The sequence below is a fragment of the Crocodylus siamensis genome, chromosome 4 (genome assembly GCF_052110815.1).
Source record: "Crocodylus siamensis isolate JL-2025a chromosome 4, ASM5211081v1, whole genome shotgun sequence".
Classification (NCBI taxonomy): Eukaryota; Metazoa; Chordata; order Crocodylia; family Crocodylidae; genus Crocodylus; species Crocodylus siamensis.
Window position 1 is genome coordinate 192,554,803 of NC_143398.1, and position 17,997 is coordinate 192,572,799.

At 40.8% G+C, this 17,997-nt stretch overlaps 1 protein-coding gene across 3 annotated transcripts in view; it reads right to left on the reverse strand.

The window, feature by feature from the left end:
- Positions 1-17,997, reverse strand: part of GULP1 (GULP PTB domain containing engulfment adaptor 1) — a 334,203-nt gene that overhangs the window by 107,835 nt on the left and 208,371 nt on the right. For all 3 annotated transcript variants that reach the window (XM_090045269.1, XM_090045268.1, XM_090045270.1), the window contains exon 3: positions 7,083-7,144. In XM_090045269.1, coding sequence (XP_089901395.1) covers positions 7,083-7,144 — 62 coding nt within the window. The remainder of the gene's footprint in view (positions 1-7,082; positions 7,145-17,997) is intronic.

Genomic DNA, 17,997 nt, shown 5'->3' on the forward strand with positions numbered 1-17,997 from the left:
ATACATTAGTGTTCAGAATCAAAGCACTATAAACACAACGACGCACTCATGTATACATGCTCTAATCTTAAAAGAAAGGGAGAATATTTGAAATAATTAACATTCAATGAAAATGGTACTTTAAAATTGAAATGGAAAAGTAATAGAGCCAGATACTTAGGTGGGATGGGCTTGTGTAGCTCAGTTGACATCAGTGGAATTCTGCCAACTGACACCAGCCGAGGCTCGAGATCACAATTGTTCTATTGTGAATATCAAGGAAATTATCACACCTTGTGGAAAGCCATGCATTTCATATATTAGAGCTGTATATCTGATTTGCATATTAGTACGAGCTTTTTCTGCAACATGAAAAACAATGTTAATTACTATGCAGCTTCATATTTTTTTACTTAACATATTAACTTAATTCTGAGGTTGCTACTACCATTTTGCAGCACATTTTGAAGTATGGGCTTAGAAACAGAGAACACAGTTTGTACTCATATGCAATCCCCCTGCTTGATCTGTTAGAATCAGTGTTTCTTTTCTTGGCAAACTTTGGTCTCTAGAACTTAAAAATATTGATTTCAAAATACAAGATAAAAGCATGACAGGGAACTTATATCACTGACTGTCATCCCTGAATGTAAAAGCCCTTCAAGAGTTTCATTTTTGATATACTGTCTTATTTATACAATGCTGACTGCTGAGAAACATCAGGTCTTTGCAGGGCCATTTTTATTAGCCCTGGAAGTGTCTATTTAATGAACACGGCGGTACTTCTGGAAAACTATTGTATGTCAGCCAAATACTTTTATATCAAGTTGCCACTTCAACTGAACTCAGTAAAGTTCTCTCAGCACAAATGTAGCATACTGAGAGATCTTGATGAGTACTCAGCATAGTCTGCCAATGCCTAACTAATAGGGAGATCCCACATTACATTATTAGGAATCCATGTTAAAGGTAGGAACCCATGTTAAATGCAGAGATATTACAGAGGAAATCAGCCACGTGGTTTGCTATAAAATAAAATAATATTAAAAGAATATGTTTAAAAATAATCATTTCTTTCCTTGGAATGGTTGACATTTACAATAAACCTGAAGACAGCCTTCCACTGGACATGATTCTTGCTATCAATGCCTGATGCTAGGTTGTTGTTTTTATGGATATTACTACATCTCACCTATTCTTTGCTGCCCTCTGCTATAAACATTACAATATAAAATCCATTACTTCCATCAAGACTGAGAGGGTAATATATCCTTTGGTTTCAAATTCCGTTTGAAACTTTAAGAAAAACACCAGACAAGTAGCAGATTATGCCTGAAATTTCCATTGTCAGTACTGATGCCTTGTTTGATAATTTCAGATGATGATAATGATGAACGGTGTACAACAAATATTATAATACAAATTGATAACGACTTAGCTATTTAAGCATGCAAACATCACATTAGTGTCAGTAGGAACATTAAAGCATTCAAGGTAATGTTTTGACAAACTAATCTGATACCGCAGATTTCACAAAGTAGTTCTGGATTTCCTGGAATGAAAACAGTATCCACAGATGAAATTATATATCTTTTATTATAAACAGGGCTTTTAATACTGCTTATAAAGTTTGCCCATCACATTCCATGATAGGACCTTCTTTTCATTCTTTATGACCTCTGCAAATTTTCACCAACTTTTCATGTTGTGTCTCTGTATCAGGCTGATGGGTTTTTTTCTATTTCACCTAAACCAGTTTTGTGTTTGAACAGAGCCAGGAGAAAGTTTTATTCATGTAAAAAATTGGGGTATTTACTTGAAAAAAGTTCTGCTACTGCACATCTTGTAGAACAAGACTTTAAAATTTGTCAGAGATTTATTTTTGTGTGAAAATGCTCTTTTTCTCTTCCCCAAGACAATTTGTCCATGCTTTGATCATGATAAATTGCAGTTCATGAAGGTCCAGCAGTGACTGCAGCAGCTACATTCCCCACCACACTGGGCATGTACCAGCCAGGACCCACCAGCACTTTCGCTACAAATACATGTCTGGACTGCTGCAAGTTTCACTTAATCCAGTAACATGAATTTAGGGAAGAGTGCCTGTGTTTCATGTGCTCTCAATGGAGGCAGGCAGCTGGGAGGAGGATGTTGCTTAATTCAAATGACAGGACCAGAACTGTAGTTTGGACTGTGGAACTAGACAAGGACAGGGCATCTTGTGGGGGAGTGGAAGGAGACTGTGGACAAGTATGCCAACTGTCTGTAAACGTAAGGACACGCCATGAAAACAGATCCTAAAAACACCTGTTTGTAAAAACTTGTTTCCTCCCATAAAAACATGGAGCTGCCAAAGCTTTAAGCACTATGGCAAGTAAAAAGCTAGAGCAACACAGACAGATGGAGCAGAACTGTGCCACCTGCTACCTGAATGGGAGTACAGCACTCTGCACCTATGGAGCTTTGCCACCCACCAGAGCCTGTGCTGTTACTGGATCCTTATGCCTATCTTCTGCCTCAAATAGCTGCTTGCATCAAAGGTACAGGGATGGAGGCAGTGTGGGTGGGGTAGAGTGGAGCCAAGAACTTAGAAATGGCATTAATGGGAGTCAATGCCAGGCCAAGATGAGCAAGGCTGGAGGTAGTAACATTGCAGGTGGGTTGGAGGTGGGCAGCTGGGTGAAGTCAAGGATGTCAGGGAGTAAGGGGTCCCTGTGATCGGGGCAGCAAGGTGTAATACCATTGCAGAAGTCATACAGGGCTGCCACTCCAATAATATTTTTAAATGACAGTAAAAACATGTCAGTAATAAAAACATTTCTCTACACTCAGTACAAAAAAATTATTGGCCTGGCAACCCTGGGTGGAGGCTGGCCAGGGGAAACTGATTGGGTGGCTGAACAAGGTAGTTCTAGGGACTGAGGATGATATTTGATGAGTAAGCCCACAAAGAAAACTGGGAATAGGAATAAGAAACATTGGAGACAGGGAACTTGGTCAGGTGGACATAAGCTAGAGAGTGGAAAGAGTGATTGGATGTTGAGTCAGAAAGATAGGAAATGGAAACTTGCTGAATAAGTGCAGGGAGTGGGGAGACTGAAATGGAGCAGCATGGCACTGGCTAGGTGAGAAGAATAGCACTAGGGAAAAGGAAGAGACAGAGTTCTGAGGGGTCAGACTTTAGGCAGATATGTCCGTGTTCAGATCACATTCCTCTCCAGAATCTGGAATTAAATCTAAATCCCCAAACCTCACCATTCCTCTTCTGTCAGCAAACATCTATGAAACTGCCATTACACACAAAACGAAGGCCTACAAACAGCCCATAAATGCTTCTCTCAAGCATACCAGTGCCTGGTACTGACCCTTAATATCAGAAAAACAAGGCATTTCACCAGCTTGGTCCAGGCCAATCAATTCCACTGGCAAAGATCCTCATTGACAGACAGGAGCTGGAAAATGTTGAGTGCCTTGCATAGCTTGGCAGCCATCTCTCAAAGACAGCCAATAAGGAGATCCAGTACAGGATTCAATGAGCCAGCTCTTCGGAAGACCAAACCATGGTGCGTTCAATGATCACAGCATCAAGACTCAAACAAAGCTCCTCCTATATAAGGCACTGGCTATATAAGGCTATATAAACCTAACTTCTCTATGGTTGTGAAGCTTGGGTGACCTACAAGGACCACCTGAAAAACTTGAAACGCCATCACCATTGCAGAAGATCTTTGGAGTAGAGTGGGAGAATCACTGTATGAATGCCAGTGTCCTCACTAGTGCTAACACCACCAGTATGGAAGCACTGATTCACCTCTTGGTATCATGGTATCCCATGATCACCTCTTGGCCAAACTGCCCAGTTGTGGCCTTGGCTCCACCACGATCTGCTGGCTGGGAAATTGGCTTTGTGATCGGACCCAGAGGGTTGTGATTGATGGCAGTCACTCATCATGGTGCCCTGTAACCAGTGGGGTCCCTCAAGGCTCTGTCCTGGGACCCATATTGTTCAACATCTTCATTAACGATGTGGACATTGGAGTCAGGAGTGGACTGGCCAAGTTTGCCGATGACACCAAACTTTGGGGCAAAGCATCCACGCCAGAAGATAGGCGGGTGATCCAGGCTGACCTGGACAAGCTCAGCAAATGGGCAGACGAGAACCTCATGGTAACACCAAAAAATGCAAGGTTCTCCACCTTGGGAGGAAAAACCTGCAGCACCCTTATAGGCTCGGCAGTACTACGTTGGTTAGCACTACAGAAGAAAGAGACTTGGGGGTCATCATTGACCACAAGATGAACATGAGCCTGCAATGCGATGCGGCGGCTAGTAAAGCGACCAAAATGCTGGCGTGCATCCATAGATGCTTCTCAAGCAAATCCCGGGACGTCATTCTCCCCTTGTACTCGGCCTTGGTGAGGCCGCAGCTGGAGTACTGCGTCCAGTTTTGGGCTCCACAATTCAAAAAGGATGTGGAGAAGCTTGAGAGAGTCCAGAGGAGAGCCACGCGCATGATCAGAGGTCAGGAAAACAGATCTTACGATGACAGGCTGAGAGCCATGGGACTCTTTAGCCTGGAAAAGCATAGGCTCAGGGGTGATCTGATGGCCACCTATAAGTTTATCGGGGTGAACACCAGGATCTGGGGGAACGTCTGTTCACCAGAGCGCCCCAAGGGATGACGAGGTCGAACGGTCACAAACTCCTGCAAGACCGTTTCAGGCTGGACATAAGGAAGAATTTCTTTACTGTCCGAGCCCCCAAGGTCTGGAACAGTCTGCCAGCGGAGGTGGTTCAAGCACCTACATTGAACACCTTCAAGAGTAAATTGGATGCTTATCTTGCTGGGATCCTATGACCCCAGCTGACTTCCTGCCCTTTGGGCAGGGGGCTGGACTCAATGATCTCCCGAGGTCCCTTCCAGCCCTAATGTCTATGAAATCTATGAAATCTATGATTATTCAACATCAGCTGTGGTGGACGGGGCACCGTGTGCATGTGCTTGTTGTATGTTTACCAAAACAACTGCTATACTCCCAACTCAGCCAAGGACAAAGGACATGTGGGAGCCACAGGAAATGCTTCAAGGCTAACATTAAGAAGTGCAGCATTGACACCGCAAATTGGGAAAAATTAGCCTGGGACATGGCTACATGGTGATGCCTTGTAAGAAAAGGTACATCATACTTTGAAGAAAACTATCTTGCCCCAGAAGCAGAAAAATGACAGAAATGGAAGGGAAGGAAATAAGACCGACCCTTCCTTTAACCACCAGCTGTGGTATTTGCCAGAGTCTGTGGCTCTAGGATTGGTTTTCTTAGCCACCAATGGACTCATTTACAACCCTTCACTTAACCCATAGGAGTAATCATCTTCAACCATGAGGGATTGCCACTGAAGATGAAACTCACTCGCAAAACTGTGTAACTCATTTCCCTCCGGTGCTGCTCCAGAGAGTGGATGGACAGCCTATTACTGTTATCAGTTGAATCAGTATATTAAATGTGGAAAGAGTGTTAAAAGAACATTTTAAGGTTAAAAAAAATCAAGCACTCAAAATTCAGGTCTGCTAGAATTAGTGATCTATGCAACATTAGTATGTAGGCAAGATTCTTTGGTTAGATGCGATATCTTTTATTAGATCAACTGAGTTAGTTTATTAGACCAACTGATTTGGTCTAATAAAAGATATCACATCTAACCAAAGAACCTTGCCTGCCTATGACCTTAGACCAACAAGGCCACAACCAAAAACCCAGCAACGTTAGTATGTATACATTCTGATACAGTGTTTAGTTATAAATGACCATGTCCTTTTCTTCTTCCTCTGCTGTACCAATGCCTGATTCCCAAAGGACTGTTTTCCTCTGGAGACAGGAAGCTGATTTCCTCATAAGGAAAAAGAACGGGAACTGTTGTTTCCATTGACAAAACAATGAAGCATAACAATGAGTGCTTATGGAACACTGTGAGTACTATGGAATACCTTCCATAAATACTCTCATCAACTAACTATGTTTCTTAATTGTCATTATACCATGACTTTGCACTTTTAGCATTAAACTTGTTGGTTCACATAAATAGCAGGAATTAAAAATATCCCACACATTCTCTATGGTTGTTGTTTATAGCTGTGTTGGTCCAAGGACACAGGTAGACAAAGTTCTTTGGGTAGATGTGATATATTTTTTATTGGACCAACTAAATAGTTGGAAAAATTGTTCTTTCCAAGCTTTCAGGCTTTGTGCCGCACTTTAGGAGAGATGTGGCCAGCATCGAGAGGGTCCAGAGGAGGGGGCACCAGGGCAGACCCTACGAGGAGGGGCTATGGGACTTGAACTTGTCTATAAACTTAGCAGGGGGTGACCAGCGGGGAATGGGAGAGACCCTGCTCCCCCAAGCACCTCCCGGAGTAACAAGGAATAACAGCCATAAGTTGTTTGACAGTAGGTTCAGGCTGGACATTAGAAGGCACTACTTCACAGTCAGGGTGGCTAGGATCTGGAACCAACTTCCAAGGAAAGCGGTGCTGGCTCCTACCCTGGGGGTCTTTAAGAGGAGGCTTGATAACTGCCCAGGGAAGGGGGTCAGACTTGAAGATCTGCTTAGGTCCCTTCTGACCCTACATCTATGAATCTATGCGATGAGGGGTCAGATTCTCACACAATCAGCCATTTTTAAAGCTGTTTGCAGCTGTGAACTTGTGTTTGGTCACAGCTATAAATTGCTTTCTGTGGTCATGTGAGGCAAAAATTCTCACTTCTGTCTGTATCCTATAATATCTACTAGCCCACTAACACTGTTTTTGTGCACCAAAACTACCACTCGATTAGCATCTATTACATTAAAGGTGAACATTGCCTATGAAAAGAATGCAGCATTGGGTCTTAGTCAACCATCACAATCATTCAGGTAGGAAGAAGCAGAGTAAATAGGTAGATATACTTGGAGATTCTTGCATCTACAAAAGGAATCTATTTTATTTCAGTATCTTTTATCTGCTTTTTCCTAGCTTTTTGTTTTATAAAAGCTCTTGCAAATCTTTTATTTAATTCTTTTTAAAACTAATTTTGCAAAGCAAAAACCCTGGAAAAAGTTCTTACCTTTGCATTATAAGGGATATAGTGTTTTGATAAAGCCTCTGGAGTATGCATCCATGTTTTGTCTGCAAAACAGCAAAATCAAAAAAAGACACGCATAATATTATTGATTTTTTTCTGTAACAGTAATAAAATCTATCTGTAAATGTACCCATCACCTTAATTTTACTAGGTAAATACCTATCAAAGCTATCAATAGACCCTTTCCCCCATAGCATCTGAGAGCCTCACAAACCTTAAGGTATTAGGCAAAGTACTGTTATTTGTATTTTATAGAGTTGGAAGCAAAGAAAGCAGCTGTCAGTTTTTAAAGGTAGTTAGGTGCCTAAAAATGCTGGAAAATATCTAGAAGGAGTTTAAAAATGCCTACATGTTCAATGCTCATTGATTTCTACAGATGTCCTTCTTCATCTTGGAATTTTGAAAAACCTCTAAAAAAAATCAGGCCCTGAATTACATATTGGTCCAGCACCTCATAGGAGGCATATTGAGTAGCAGTGACTGAATCTAAGTGTACCAACTTCCACACTAGTGCCAAACTAGTGTTTAGTTTCTAAACACTACCTCTATGGAGATGCTGAATGATGCATTCAAATATATACCATATTTGGGCATTTGTAGATGTGCTATATTCTCTCTCACCAACATAAAAATAATCAGCAGAGTTGACTGATACTGGATTGATGGCAAATACCCAGCCATCTATATGCTTCCATAGGCCTGTAGACAGGTCTCTATAATGCATTTAAAATCATATAGTTTGGCTGTAAAAGGTCTCAGTGCTGTCTAGGTAATTTTCAATATACTAGAGAAATAATATTATTCTAGCACTGACAAACTGCAGTTAACGTTGTTTGCTAAGTAAAATTACTGCTGGAAAATGAAGGTCAAAATCATCTTGTAACTTCATTGTTTAGGCCAGAAAAGAGACAAATCTGATCACTCAAAAGATTCATAATTTTTAATGATACATGGTAAGTTGGATGCTTTTTCCTGGATGCACAGATCTTTTTCCATGTTAAGCATTTTTATAGATCTCTGCAACACTAAGTCTCTTTCTTCACATAAAAGTGCTGCATGCATCTTAAGTGAGTTTTGCTCCTTTTCTTTCTGATATTTTCTGGCTAGAATATTGGTTGGACATTTTACTTATGATGTTTTTCTGTTTGTAGACTTTTAAATTTGTATAAAATTTTAAGTTGCTCTGTGTTTTCTTCCTTCATTTTTATATACATTTTTCAAAAAGTAATAACAATTATAAATCAATAAAAAATTACACACTTCTACAGGGGAAAAAAAATCACATTTTAGACTGTAGAATTACATACAGACTTTTAAAATTTACTTAATTTTTCATTTTACGCACTAAATAAACCTGCACATTTTCTTTTAATCAGAATCATGTCTAAGCAATGTCTTACTTGTCATGCTGTGAATATTATTATGCATTGACAGCATGAGTTAATTGCTTTGTGAAATACATTAACTTTCCCTCTTTGTAATAACTATTTTTAAAATTTTTATTTTATGGAAAAAGATATCTTCTAAAGCTACAGAAGAACAATTCTTCACACTTGAAATGTAAAAGTCCATAAAATATGATTTGGAGAGACAAATATTTGGTGTTTTTAAAGGTATAATATTTAAAACTACTAGGCTGCAAACAGACATTGCCCAGCTGTAAAACTTTTTATGGCAGGAAAAAATGCAAGTATACAGATGTCCTTGCCCTTTGTCATACCACAAATGCCCCCAAAGGGCTACACAACCATTTCTACTAACAGTTTCTGCCACTCTATTGCAGCTGACATCTGTATGTTAATGGAGTGACATGTGTCTTGGGAACTCCCCTGCAGGGGATTTCTGGGGCATGAGTTTCATGCTGCATGGACCTGACCCAGGCATGCATCTGCAAACACAGAACAGTGACCCCCTTGGGAGGTTCCCAAAGCTTGCAGGAATTAATATGCTCCAGGTTGGGGCCTGTCACCCAGGGCTGTTGTTCAGGATCAGGCCCCTGAAGCCCTAGAAGCAGCAGTGGCTTAACCATGTGGGACAACAGCCCCAGGTAATATGTATATTTGCCAATCAACTGGATCAGCTGAGCTGAAAAAAACAAACAAACTAATCCTGTGTAACACCCATTTCTTTTATTTCAAAGTATAGCTCCAGTATAGAAGAACAAGATTTACCACTTGTTCTTTAAAAGTAGCGCGAATCTATATTTGATACAGTAGTAAACAAAGGTGACCATTCTGCTCTCCTGATACTGGCTTTGCCTGTATTCCAATGTAAATCATGGGAGAAGGTAACATCTGCTATAGAGGGCTCTGAATGCAATATGGTACCTTGAGTTCACCAGGAAATAAAGATGACTTTTAAAAAATAATAATCTAGTATGAAGTTGACAGCAAAGGAAGAAAAACAGCACAAAACAAGAGTAATTTGGTATCTTATTATTAAAGCATAGACTTTTAAAGGTCTTTCCATGTTGAGAGGGAAATAAAGTAAAAAAAAAGGGGCAGTGAGGCAGTAAGTAGAGGCTTCAGATAAAAAAGGAACACTTGGACAAGGCCTTTAAGTGGATGCTTTTCCAGAGCAGTACATGCTTGTATAGTACCACCCAGCTTGAAGTATTTATTTAAAATATTAATGACAATGTACTTCTGTATTTCTGTGCCATACAATTTTTCACAAACTGTAATAAGATGCCCTAAAGTGTCTACTTCCATAAATATAAGTCTTTGATGAGGAGTTACAGTGAACTCCCTTGAAAAACTGCAAAAAGTTAGGAAAAATAATGATCTTTTCCTGATTTCTAAAGTAATTTTACAGCCAAATACTGTAACTAATGCTTAAATTATTCATTGGAAATCAAGGTAGGGGTTTTTTGGGGGGTTTTTTTGTTTCCCTCTTACTATCAAAACCAGTTAACAGGTCTTGTAGTTAAGACATCGAACTGTGGGAAAAGGATGAAAACCTAACCTAAATAAAGTCAATGGAAATGCTCAGCTGCCTACTGACCAACTCTAAACTGCACCATAGCAGTGGCAGGGGCTGTAGCAATAGTATAAGAAGAGAATACTGTTAATAATATTTTCATGACTGTCACGTGTATATATGTATAAGAAACACTGGATGGAGGTTTCCTAATTAAAATAAATACAGGGAGAATTTCTCTGGTACTCTAGGCAGATCACTGCGAAAAGCAGGTTATATTTTGATTCTCTAGAGGATTGGACCCTTGCCTTTCACTAGGAAAGTCTAAATGAACAAGAAAGAGTTCCTACTGTATAACAGAAGGAACTGGTTATAAACAGACATCATCTATGGAGCAGCATCAGCTGTGCCAGGATAAATCTCAGCAGCAACATTCTTGGGCACCTGGAGCACAACAGTGGGTGAGGGCAAATGTTTGATTACAACTTGTGCTGCCATCATCTATTTATGGTGGCACAAGAGCGATGTCTGTTTACACCCACTGTGCCATTAAAAGTAAACTCACACTAGCGTTAAACTCTCATTTCCTGGACCTGATCATGGCTGCAGATTGGCAGCACCATCTGTATCAACTCTGTATCATGAAACAGAATAAAGGATAGGAAGAAAAAAATCACATAGAGCGTGAAGATATTCTGGAAAAGCCTGTTAAAAATCACCAGAAATCTCTCAATTTAAATAGAACAATTTTAGATGAATAAAACCCAAGAGATGTCAGAGATATTGCACCGAAAAGTGATATTGAAAATTATGAGAAAACATAACAGGAATATTCAATTTAATAGTTGAATGATTTTAAGGGTAACATGCAGTTTGCTGTACTGCTTCATCCCTTTCTTTTAACAATAATTTTAACTGAGGTTCATGGTTTAGTACTCGATTATTCATTCTGAAATAATAAATATAATATAAGGTTTTGAAATGCAATTGACAAAACAAACAGCTGACATTACTATTATTATTTATCTTTTGTATAGTACCAACTGTGTGCTAGGCACTTTACCAACATATGAAACAGCAGGATCTCAAAAGAGCTTAAAATCTAAATAAAATAAAGGCTGACAAATACCCGCACATAAGAGATTAAAGGCTGAAATAAAATGCCGCATTGTAACAGGCTTGAGTTTTCCTGGCTGCTAAAGGCACTAATAGATGTATAGCTTTCGCTAGGCTTGGTAGCCTGAGTAATGTAAAAGCACTGTATAGACACAACAGTGAAGTGCATCATAAGCAACCCTACTGTTTAAATTAAGAAGGAACTTGTGAACTTTGTACACTAAAGAAGTACTTATATAGAGGCCATAGCTAAAAGGCCACATGTTTTGAGTATTCTGAATATTAGTCACGTACAACACATTAAAACATTTAAATAAAATTATATTCTGAATGTTTTAAAGTACATAGGAATGAGGTAGAAGGAAAAATTGGTTGTGCAGTAGGTTTGGTACTATCCTGCTAGCCTACAGTAGCAAAAAAGAGTGGGACTGGGGACAGCTTAGAGCTCTTCTATATAGAGGTGTGAGAGACAAACATGTATATTGTGGTTTGGCAATGCCTCTAGCATCCGACCATGACTTTTTGGTTTGATGCTGGGGAATAACATGTGGTAGCAAGGTCCTTTTCCTATGACTGTCTTTTCTATGACAGTACTAATAAACTGCTCTGGAACTGAGCCCTCCTCCACCTCCTCCTAAACCAGACTTGACACAGCGTTCCAAAAATTTGAGAGACCAGAGGAATTTAAGGGAGTTAGGCAACTATATATCTTTAAGGAAGGGAACCAGTTCCTTTTCAGCTGAGGTAACAAGTACACAAGCTCCTTTCCAGTGTGAATATGTATTATGTAATTAACTGAATTGTCTAATAAGTGCTCATTGCATCACATCTGCATGTACATCAGAGGTGTGGTGGGTATGGAAGGACCCTTGCAACAAAAATCCCTTGTGTTTTAATTATAGCACAAATCCTGCAGTTCCTATTCATATATTAAAAAAACCAAACAAACGCACAGCCACTAATATCAAGAAGGTGTGGCCCACTGCAATCCATAAAACATCTGTTTCTTAGAACTAGTTAATGGTAAGAGGAAATTAGACCATGGTCCTACTGACCCTTCACATGGAATCTGCTGGATATGACAAAGATGGCTGTCACAGACAATGTTCCCTCCGAGGAGCAGCGGTCCATGAGCACACAGCCTCAGTGCATGAGCATGCTGCCTTGGTCCGGCATGAGACACTTACCGAAGGGGCCTGAGGGCTGGGGGTCGGGGCCAGGGACTGGAGGATGGAGCTGGGGCCAGATGCTGGGGCTTGGAGGCTCGGGCCAGGGGCTGGAGGCTGGGGCTGGGGCCAGGGGCTGGTGGCTGGAAGCTGGGGCCGGAGCTAGGGGCCAGAGGTGGGAGCCGAGGGCGGGGGGCCTGGGGCTGAAGCTAGGGGCTGGAACCAGGGGCCGGGGGCTGGGGCCAGAGCCTGCTGTGGGTTCCCCGGCTCCGGGGAAGTGCTCCACTCCCCTGCATCAGGGTTGGGGAGTGGAGAACTTCCACGGAGTCAGCAGAGCCTGTGCCAGCCTCCTGCGCCAGCCTCCATCCTTGCCTTGCCTCACCTCGGGCAGGAGCTGTTGCCTGCCCCAGTGAGGCTCCATCGACTCTGGGACACTGCTCCTCTCCCCAGCCCTGAAGCCACATGCCTCCTCACTCCCCAAGGCCAGGGGGGAAGTGGAGTAGCGTCCCAAAGCCGGCGGAGCCTCACTTGGGGCAGGCAGTGGCTCCCCCCTGAGGTGAGGCAAGGCAGGGATGGAGGCTGGGGCAGGGGGTTGGTGCAGGCTCCGCTGGCTCCATGGAAGTGCTCCACTGCCCAGCCCTGATGCAGGGGGACTGGAGCACTTCCCCAGAGCCGGCAGAGCCTGCACCAGGCTCCTGCCTCAGCCTTTCCTGTTGCACGGCCTTGAAAAGGCTGTGCATGGCCACACTTTTAGTTCTGTGCTGCTGCGCATGCATGCACCTTAGAGGAAACCTTGGTCACAGATGGTGTTTTTATTGTGGTGCTCCCCTTGCTAATGTGCCTGACACCACCTTATTCACTAGGCCTAATTTCTTCTACTGGTAGACAGAGGACTAGTTGGGTTACTATTTAAAATCATGTTAATTTCTTTTTCAAATTATTATTTTTGTTGAGGATCTTCTCTAGCATAGACTGTATTGAACTAATACTATTTTCTTGGGCTGCATCTATGTGGTCAACTTAGGACCTGTTACGTGTTCAAATGAAAGCTGGATATAACCAGCTTGGGAGTTTCAAAGGTGCATCTACATGTGAAATCAATGCGCACAAATAAACTCTGGAGCTTATTGCGCCAAAGTTTTTTCTGTGTGCAGCACATGGAGCTCAGCTGGAGCAGCCTGGCCTGGCTGATCCAGGGGGTCAGACTGCCTGTTTAGGGCTGCTCTAACTGGGCTCCATGTGCCGATAGGGGGCTGGCTGGGGCATGAGGCTGCCTGCCAGCTAGCCCCACACTGAAGCACCCTGGCTAGGGACAGACATTACATGTAAACCAGTTTAGGTGATAAGAAACTGGTTAAAACCTATAACAGAACAGATGCTCATTGTATATAAACCAGTTTGAAAATGGCTGAAACCAGTTTGAGATAAACCTGGTTGAATGTAGTATCAGACTTAACTGATTTGGCTCAAACTGGTTTATGCAAAGTCTGTCTCAGATCCCTTGCTAGTTTAAGATAAACCAGTATCCCAGCATGCTCTCTGGATTAGGTGAGGCTCTCTGTTCCACAGGAGAACTGGCCCCTCCCCTCTGCTCCCTGGCTGGAGCTCTGGTACAGACTGCTGACATAGCAGGGTCTGCCTGGTTCTTCCCCGCCCTACTCCCCCCTCACTCAAGCAGGGATTCTCCCCCACCCCTCCTTCTCATCTCCCACAGAACGGACCCGAGCCTTACATTCCCTAGGCACATGGTATGTTAGCTAATGCTGAGAAGAGTCTGTGTGTCTCTCTCTCTCCAATTTCACTGGGACAGGCAGACAGCAACGTGTCGGCTTAGGGCTATTTGGAGCTAATGAACAGGTCAGCAGGTAAGCTGTTTAAGAAGACTTTGAAGTAATGGAAAGAGTCTATTGTTTGGCTGATGAGGTGGTAATCATTGTTATCAGTCCCCTGCTGGCTTGCTCACCTGTCAGTTTGCTGCAGACAGTATAAAGAAGCAGGGAGAGTGAGATTGAAAAGCTCTTTATCATCAACAGATGCATGCACTACACACCCTGCCTCATCTCAGTGCTAGCAGGAAGCTAGGGTCTGGCAACACTCTCGGGCCTTGAGCAGGCAGCAGAAAAAAGCCTGGGACCCTGCAGGCAGATCTCCCTAATCAGAGAGTCTTGCAGGGCCTGGCCACAGCCCTCTCAGCTCAGCCATGTGAATGGAGGGAGGGCTGCTCTAGTATCCCCTCAGCATCTATCCTGAGCCACTGCAGGCATGTCCTCAGTCCAGAGAGAATGTCTGTCCAGTTACAAACTGGTTCAGCCTAGCCAGGTTAGATTAACCTGCAAAGATTTAATCAATGAAGGCTCAGGCTTTTTTTAATGTTTCCTAGCCCCTGTGCCCCAGACAGCTGGGGTATGATCTACATGTGCACTGCTGCACATAAAAAAATCTGCAGCAGGATAGTATTTGTATTTTACAAGACTACCCTGCTGTGGAATTTATTAGTTTTGTGCACCCTAACAGGGGCACACATATAGATGCCAAGATGTTTACTGAGCACTTAATAAGTCAACTGCACAGTAAATGTCTTATACTGAAGCACCCAAGCACTGGGTAGTAATTTTTATCATGTGTTAATTACTTTGCACATTGGGGCCAGTCTAAATTTATTGCGTGACTGACCAGTTAATTGCATGATGTACATAGAATGTAGTAGGGGGCCTTACTGTGCTCTGGAATGATATCTTCAATCATGCTGCAATGCTCTGGATGGGCTGCTCCCTAAATTAGAAGCAGTGTAGTCTTAGGCAGACTAACTGGTCCCATCATTCAACAGTGTTCAGTGCACCTGAAATGCTGTGTGAATGCAGGTGAATTTTTTCTGGTTTAGGAAGGAGCCCACCCAGAACTGGGAAGCATGTTTGAGGACAGCACTTTGAAACAGGATAAGTTTACTGTTTAGATGTGGCTTTGGTGTCCTAATTATTCATGCCAGACTTCTCCACACTTAATACTACTTCCTTGCAGGTCTCATTGTAAAGAGTTAGAAAAAAACTACATTCAGTGCAATGTACAACATGTTATAATACTGTGAACCTGATACCTAAAGGGTTGTCTTTCATCCCATGAAAATACAATAGTTTCTAGGAAGCAAATCCTGAATTTTTTATTCATGCCTTATTAAAATAAAACTCTTCTTGATATCAAGAAATATTTTGGCTGAGTATAGAAAAGTTATGACTCTGGGGTTACTTTTTTACTTGTGTGATCAAGTTTTGTATTAAAGAAAGATCTTACAAATGAACAAGTTTATAGAGTCTTCTGAAGAAGAGAAAGCTCCTTAGGGTCAGTACCTATAACTGTATTAATGATTCAGGACCAGACATCATATTACTCACTTCCAGACAATAACATTCTGTTTTGAACTTGGTTATCCATCTTCATATCAGGGAAAAAAAGTTCACCACTGTGCACATAAAAATTACCATCCTGTTGTTTGTCTAGTAATATATCCTTCCTCCATTAGTAACTTATTGCAAAAAAAGCAAGCTCCTGACAACTGCATTTTTATTAATTATGCAATGTTGTACATAAGGTTAAAAAAATTCTTCTTGATCCCTGCAGGCTATGGAGTTTATGCCCTGAAACATGAGTTTTGATTATGGCTATCATAGTTTCACCTACACTAAGTTCCTCCAACGTTATTAATGGCCATAAATTTATCCAGGCCTTTCTATAATCAAATCATGGATTTGTTTCAATGACCTTCTCAGCGAGTAAATTACAGACACCAACTACAACCTGAGTGTTTAATAACAGCAATGTATTAAAGTTATTACTAGTTAACTATGATTAAGTATGCTATCAAAATTATGAGACACATTCTGCCCTCAGATAGGTACAGAAAAGTCCTATTGATAGATCTGATTTTTTTTTTAAATGTGGCTCCTTTTTTCTTTTTGGGTTTTTTTTTGTGCCTGTGTGTGTTTGTTTTTCTTTTTATGAAGACTAAAATGATCCTTGAAGACAGTTTATTCTTTGCCAAGACACTGAAGTCTTATCTTCCTATAACAGAATGGGTTTTGCAGAAAGTCAAGTTTTCCAGTGTCCTTCCATTTTGAGATTCAGAGCCTTATGAATGACTGCTTATTTAAATGACAAAATGCTATTAAAGCAATATTGAATTTTCATAGGTACAAAACATAAAAAGTGAGGAAATGCAAACACTGGATTCAAATAGTGATATCATCTCAACTCTATCATACATCCTATACATTTTTGTTATACATTTTAGAAGATGAATAGCAATATTAGGCTACATACTGTACCAAAAAAAATAAAGGAATATAATAATACAATTCTTCATTTTTTGTGATACAGTGTTCACGAGCTGTGCCTGGTACCTCGATGTATATAGAAAAAACATTTAAAGCGTGTCTATGGCCAAATTGTTGATTCTCCAAATCAGCACTGAATCTTGAGATTTGGATTTGGCTGAATCGAACTGGGACAGTGATCTGAATCAACGAATCGAATGACTGTCCCTGATTCAGGCCAAATCCGAACCGAATAGGGCCTATTTTGCACACCCCTGATATACAGTAAAGTTAGAATTTTTGCATGCATGTATAAACCAAAATGTGTCAATACACACATTAAAGTGTCTGTCTGTGGCAACTGCAGAACTACATATTTTATCTTCGTAAATGTGGAAGTGGACACTCATGTAACATTTGAAGCCACATGTAGGCTTGCTCTACAACTTTCAACATACATTACACACAAACAGTAATGAATAATCATTCTAAATGGAAAAATGTATTGGCTTTTAGAGCTCAAAGTCTTTGGGTGGCAAATATTTTTATATTTTTTGCCTCTATGTTGCATTTATTTCTGCCCCTTTTTATGACTTTACCTGTCTGTCTCACATTGAAAAAAATGAACAAGAAACCCCAAATATCTGTTGTGTCAGAAATAGGCAACGGGTCTATAAAAACCCTCAAGATCATTTTATAGCCAGTGCATCCAATTCAATCATATTCTGTAACTTTTCCTCGAGTTCTTCCTGGCATTTTAAAGTTTGCCCATTATATCTTGTCCATCTACATTTCTATAAAAGACTGCCATAAAGAACCATGCTGGTCTTGTTTATTTGTATAGACAAATGCAATTTATAAAACTTTGAAATTTATAATAGGCTACTACTTTAATGTATTGCAGTCAATATTGTGGATTTATTCCATAATTCACTCAATTACCTAGCAGAAATTATTTCCTTAAAAACTATATATTTTTTTCTACATGATGTTAGAGTTCAGAATCTCTCTCAGAATCTTGGGATTAAACACATGTATTAGGATATAACAAACTATGGCTCAGATTCAGTGGTAAATTACATTCTGCCCATGCACTGTAAAGTTAGGAGAATTTCCCAGAATTTAATTCAGTGCTGAATCTAACCCCCAAACAAATAAGTGCAGCTGTCAGTTACACAAATTGTTATGTTCTATGACTGTGAGGTTATTTTTTTAAATTTGTTTTATTTCTGGTAGGCATCCTAACATATCTGGGTAAAGATTTTGCATTTAGTTATTTTTTGTTTAAATATATCCCTTCCCATTTGGCCGAATAAATATATCTTGTGCTTTTAATTAAACATAAACAAACAAACAATAGTCCTTCTTATTAATTTTCCTGTTTGTGCA